This window comes from Theropithecus gelada, chromosome 8, assembly GCF_003255815.1.
Source record: "Theropithecus gelada isolate Dixy chromosome 8, Tgel_1.0, whole genome shotgun sequence".
Lineage (NCBI taxonomy): Eukaryota > Metazoa > Chordata > Mammalia > Primates > Cercopithecidae > Theropithecus > Theropithecus gelada.
In genome coordinates this window covers 21,902,494-21,908,493 of record NC_037676.1, presented here as the reverse complement: position 1 = coordinate 21,908,493, position 6,000 = coordinate 21,902,494, and the positions used below count along the sequence as shown (strand labels likewise).

Here is a 6,000-nt window from a genome sequence, read left to right as displayed (position 1 = left end):
TATTATCAGTATCAAATATTACATATAGAAATTCATTATATGTGCTATACTTTTAAACAACTGGCAGTGGAGTAGGTTTGTTTACATCAGCATTGCCACAAACACCTGAGTAATGCATTGACTTATGACATTACTAAGCGATAGGAATTTTTCTGCTCCATCATAATATTATGGGACCACCGTCACATATGTGGTTCATTGTTGACCAAAACGTCATCATGCAGTGTGTGACTATAATTTGAGTCTTATTTTTTCCCTGTGTTAATTTTTTTAATACCATTAGTTGTGCCAATATATCAATCAATTTAAAGAACTAGACTTTGAGTTCATTAATTTACTCTGTTGTTTTTCTATTCTCCGTCTCATTAATTTCTGCTCTAATCTGTATTATTTTCTTCCTTCTGCTTGCTTTATGTATAGTTTGCTCTTCTTTTTCCAGTGTCTTAGAGTGGATTATTAGGTTATAGATTGAGATATTTCTTCTTCCTTAATAGACATTTAGGAAGGATATTTCTTGTTCCTTAATAGACAATTTCTCTGTAAACTTCAGTTACGTTAGCTGTATCCCATAGGTTTTCATATGTTGTGTCTTCATTTTTATTCGTTGTATTTTCTGATTTCTCTTTTTATTTCTTCTTAGACAAGTTGGTTGTTTAGGAGTGTGCTATTTAATTTTTATATAGCTGTGAGGTTCCGCAGTTTCTTCCTGCTATTGATTTCTAATTTTATTCCATTGTGGTAGGAGAGTGTACTTTGTATTATTTCTATCCTTTTAAGTGTATTAAGGTTTATCTTATGGACGAGCATATGGTCTATTTTGGAGAATGTTCTATGTGCACTTTAAAAGAATGTATATCTTGTTTTGATTGAGTAGAGTGTTTTATAGACATCTGTCTGGTCTAGTCGTTAGTTGTGGTGGTCAAGTCTGCTACTTTCTTGTTGATGTTGTTTCTAGATTTTTTGGTATGAATTCCTATAGGTTAAGGAAACTATGCTTTTAAGTGTGGTTTTCATTGCAAATATTTTCTCCTAGTTTGTTTTCATGTTAGTCATGATTTCTTCCATGCAGTTTTCTTCCTAATTTTTATATAATTAACTTTACGCAACTTTTTAGTTTCTCGTGAGACTGAGAAGGTCCTTTCTCTCTCCAAACTTGAAAGAAAAATTTCTCATGCAGTACTTGTGTGGTTTCATACTTCACAGTTGACACCTTGATAGAACTAGTCTCTATTTCCTTATAGGAAGAGCATAAGCAAGAAGCTTTATTATTTTCAGCAGTAACCTTAGTTGCCCCAGCGCTACTACTGAATGATCACATTTTTATCATTGGTAGTGTCATCATCATAACACATCATCAAGGAAGTTGTTTTTCACAGTTTGGGTTTTTTGGCTGAGCTCGGTGGATCACTCCTGTAATCCCAGCACTTTGGGAGGCCGAGGCAGGCGGATCATGAGGTCAGGAGATTGAGACCATCCTGGCTAACACGGTGAAACCCCATCTCTACTAAAAAATACAAAAAACTAGCCAGGCGAGGTGGCGGGCGCCTGTAGTCCCAGCTACTCGGGAGGCTGAGGCAGGAGAATGGCATAAACCTGGGAGGCGGAGCTTGCAGTGAGCCGAGATCCGGCCACTGCACTCCAGCCTGGGTGACAGAGCAAGACTCCGTCTCAAAAAAAAAAAAAAAAAAATTATTTTTACCTCTTTTTTTTTTTTTTTTTTTACTATTTTAATATGGCACTCATAGAATTTGAATTATGTATGTGGCTTATATTATATTTCTGTCAGCAGTGTCAGTCAGAGGTGTGTAATAGATACAGAATTGACGACAAGACCAAGCTGAGAAGAGGGGATTTCCCTATCTGGGGTCTACTGATAGCCAAAAGAAGAGTTTTCCATTCACCGCCACCAGCCTCTGGGAACTCTGTTGCAATTCATTCATTGGCTTTTCTCTCCCTTCCCAGGATCTCATAGATCAGAACATTCTGGAGCCTGTAACCAGTGCACAGAGGGTGTGGGTTACACCAATGCTTCCAACAATCTGTTTTCTTGCCTCCCATGTACAGCTTGTAAATCAGGTACAGAATGTGTGGACCTCGTGTCCAGAGGTGGGGTGAGGGGCAATGAGGGGCAATGAGGTGGGAGTTGTAGCCGATGTGAGTCAGGGAACCAAGTTCCAGCCCAATTTGGTCTTCATCATACCCTGTTCCATGGTTCTATCTTAGGTCCATAAAATGAAACAGAAAGAAATCATTTTTATAATGCATGCCACCTGGTAGTGCAAACTATCAGCTCCACGAGGATAGGGGCATCATTACAGCACAGAGAAGGCCTGGCCGAGTGGACAGGGCTGAGTTTCAGTGGCGGTATGGGTCTGCTCTGGGGTCACACTCCCCCTGGGCTCTGTGCTCCTGGCAGGTTCTCGGCCTCACTTAGCCTTCAATTTCTCAGGTACCTCCCTCCTCCCCAGCACGCTGGGTTTCTGGGAAGTCATCCAAGGGTTCCTCTTCTTGCAGACGCTCTCAAATGATACCTGTGCCTCCTTTGCTACTGACCATGCAATCTAAATGGTGCTTTTTCCCTAATCTGATGTAATAACGAATCATGGTCCTTTTGTATGACTCCAAGTGTTGGTGAGAGCTGAAGGGTGGGTGTCCTGTATGATCCCAAGTGTGCTGGTGCAGAATCTGGTCCTCAGATCTCCTTGGCAAACTGAGTTGAGCTGAGCTGAGGGGGAGGGGGTTGGGGTGGTGAGGAAAGGTCAAGGGACACGTCAGGGAAACACATTCCCAAAACCTTGTATTCTGTCATCAGATGAAGAAGAGAGAAGTGCCTGCACCAGGACCAGGAACACAGCGTGTCAGTGCAAACCAGGAACTTTCCGGAATGACGATTCCGCTGAGATGTGCCGGAAGTGCAGCACAGAGTGAGACAGCAGCCAAGGGGCTCCCAGCAGCCTCAAAGAACCCCCAGAAGCAAGGAACCCTAAAAAACCTGAGTCTCTTTGTACCTCTATCTTTCAGCCCTGACCCCATGGCGCCTCCACCCCCATGGGTGTCCCTAAGCCTGTGGCGTCTCCTGAGCCTGCAACCTGCCCCTCCTGGTTCATCTGCCTGTCCCCACCCCTGTCCCCTGCAGTGGCCCCTTCTCACCCCTCCCCATCACTAGTCCCCTTGGCCAGGCTGACTTGTTCACTTGGCTCAGGAGGCCATGACTTAGGGCCCACAATAGAAGTACATGAAATATTTTATCTTAAAATCATAAGAAAATAATGGTATAGAATCCAGCTAGGGTTATATTTATATTTAAACAAATTGAGTCATAAAATGTAATTTTTAATATTTGCTTTTAATTCAAGAAGACAGAAATGCCCACAGCCCGCAAAAATCATAATAAGGCCATGGGTGAAGCTCCTTCAAGTTCCCATGAGGACCTGAGCCCACCCAGCTGGCCTCATCCCTGGCCCCGATTTCCCAATAAGTCCTGTCTTTTTCCTATTTTGGTTTTGGAAGCAAAGAGTAACTTGCTCTTCTCTGGTCTTCCAGTGTTTGCTGTGATTGAGAGGAACCAGCAGACAGGTGGGGCGAGGGCTCACTTGTACTGTGGGTTAACTGGAGGATGGGGCTCAGCTTGTGGCCACACGGGTGTGTGGCCTTCCCCTGGAGTGTGATTCCTCCTAACGCAGCCTCCCCTGCAGCCCAGGGAAGATTAATGTGTGCCCGGCACAGAAGGCTTCTGGAGCTGCAGCTCTGGCCATAGGGCAGGGAGGCCGAGGGGCTAAAGTACGCATGCTCAGACCTTTCCCCAGCCTCAACAAAGGAGCATGTGGGACCCCCTGCGGACACGATGAGACTGTCCTTCCCCTGACGCCTTCTCAGGGACACTGGGGAAGGGAGGGTGGCTCATCGTTCATCCCACCTGGCCAACTTTCCATCAAGAGTCCCCCCTCTCCCTCCCTGTGTGTATCCAGGTGTCCCAGAGGGAAGGTCAAGGTCAAGGATTGTACGCCCCGGAGTGACATCGAGTGTGTCCACAACGAATCAGGTACAAAGCACACTGGGGAAGCCCCAGCTGCAGAAGAGACAGTGACCAGCAGCCCTGGGACTCCTGTCTTTCCCTGTCTTTTCTCAGGCAATGGACATAATGTAAGGACGATTTTGATTGTGACAGTTTTGGTTGCCCTGTTGCTGTTGGTGGCTGTGCTGATGTTCTGTTGGTGCATCGGCTCAGGTAGGTGCTGGCTGAGGGCAGGGGCGCTGGGCACTCTCTGCCCTGCCTCCTCCTGTTCCCACAGACAGAAACGCCCACGCCTGCCCCAAGTCCTAGTGTCTCTGGCCTGGCTCTATTTTCCTCCTTGTGATCACTCTCCATCCTTGCATCCTTGCACCCCTAGGACCCTGGTCTCATCCGTCCCTCTCCCGAGGCTGGGCGTCCCCTCATCTCCCAGCCAAGTCTGGGAAGGCAGGGCCAGTTCCTCCGTTGTTCAGGACCAGCCAGGCAGGGGGCAGTCAGCTCCTCAACTGGGTGACAAGAGTCGGGATGAGAAGTGGTCATGGGATTTATGTAGTTTTGTTCAGAGCAGAGCACAAAGCAGAAAACAGCAATTTTCCATGTGTTCGTTTTTAGCCTACTTCCCTTATACTCCTCCTCCTGAAGGAGCTCCCAAGTTAGCAAGGCCTCATGTAGATCTCCAGGCCCGGGGTTTCTTGTCCAATGTCCCAGCCCCCAGCCCACCCCTGCCCAACACTGCCCTCTAAGAAGGAGTGCTGCATGGGCCCTTCCTGGCCACTAAGGGAACTGCCTTCTCTTCTAGGTTGTGGAGGGAACCCCAAGTGCATGCACAGGGTGAGTTGATTTCTCCAGGAGCTGGGGCCATCAGGGGCTCAGGAACTGCTTCTTGCCCACAGGGTAGCCCAGGTGGGTGGGTCCACGTGTTCTCATGGCTACCCTGAGTCTCTGAAGTGGCCTGGACGCTGTGGATTGACTATGGGGGACACAGGCCATTTTGAGCATCATACAGGGTAGCAGGCCATGCTGCAGCCCTGTCCTTCCTACAGGCCGGGTGACACCCTTACCCCACAGCCTGTACCCTGGGGATGGGGTAAGCCCCCGAGCCCAGCACCAGAGCCTGGCCCCAGCCTCAGGTCCTGGATGTGCTGAGCATGGACTTCCTGGAGTGACCTCATTGGGAGAGTGTGGTGGCAGCAGGTCCAGCTGTGCCCTGGGGACCCCGTGGGGAGCCCTGGGTGTGGGCTTCTGAGTTGGCTCTTTGCCTTCCTAAGGTGTTTCTGGGTCTCCTACGAGGGCCTGGGGCTGAGGACAATGCCCACAACATGATTCTGAACCACGGAGACTCGCTGTCCACTTTCATCTCTGAGCAGCAAATGGAAAGCCAGGAGCCGACAGATTTGACAGGTGTCACTGTACAGTCTCCAGGGGAGGCACAGTGTCTGCTGGTGAGTGGGGGACAGGCCAGGCCCCTCCAAGACCTTGTAGGCAGGGGATGAGGGCCGTGCCTCGGCTCTCCTGGTCAAGGGGGAAGTGGAGCCTGAGGGAGATAGGACTGCAGGGGACGGGGCTGCGTGGGGAAAAGCAGCCACCCTCACAAGGGGACAGCCACTCTTCCAGACGTCTGCTTCTTAGTCCCTGTCCTGTCCTTGCCATGTCCTCAGAAACTGGAGCTCCACAGGAATAGAGTGGGGGTCACAGGGTTTGTTGATGACTGAATAAAGCTGCACGGTCTCCACTGTGTGCTCCTAACAGAAGTTAGGGAGCCCTTGCTCCTAACAGCAGGGGTTTTAAATGTACTCTGAAATTATTATTGCATTAAATATATTTGGATATAAATCTCTGCCCAGATTTCTGAATATGGTTGTATGGAGGCTTCCAAGAAGAAGCACAATTTACAAGTCAGCGTGTAACAGTACTGTTTACTGTGCACACGCACATACATGCACATGCACACACATGCAGGTACACACACACGCATGTACACACATGCA

The 6,000-nt window shown here is 48.3% G+C and overlaps 1 protein-coding gene across 1 annotated transcript in view; it reads left to right on the top strand.

Annotated features, from left to right (window-relative positions):
- TNFRSF10A (TNF receptor superfamily member 10a) overlaps positions 1–6,000 on the top strand; it is a 33,816-nt gene that overhangs the window by 20,005 nt on the left and 7,811 nt on the right. The window contains exons 2-7 of the mRNA XM_025394251.1: positions 1,888–2,076; positions 2,813–2,924; positions 3,969–4,042; positions 4,130–4,228; positions 4,812–4,843; positions 5,281–5,454. Coding sequence (XP_025250036.1) covers positions 1,888–2,076; positions 2,813–2,924; positions 3,969–4,042; positions 4,130–4,228; positions 4,812–4,843; positions 5,281–5,454 — 680 coding nt within the window. The remainder of the gene's footprint in view (positions 1–1,887; positions 2,077–2,812; positions 2,925–3,968; positions 4,043–4,129; positions 4,229–4,811; positions 4,844–5,280; positions 5,455–6,000) is intronic.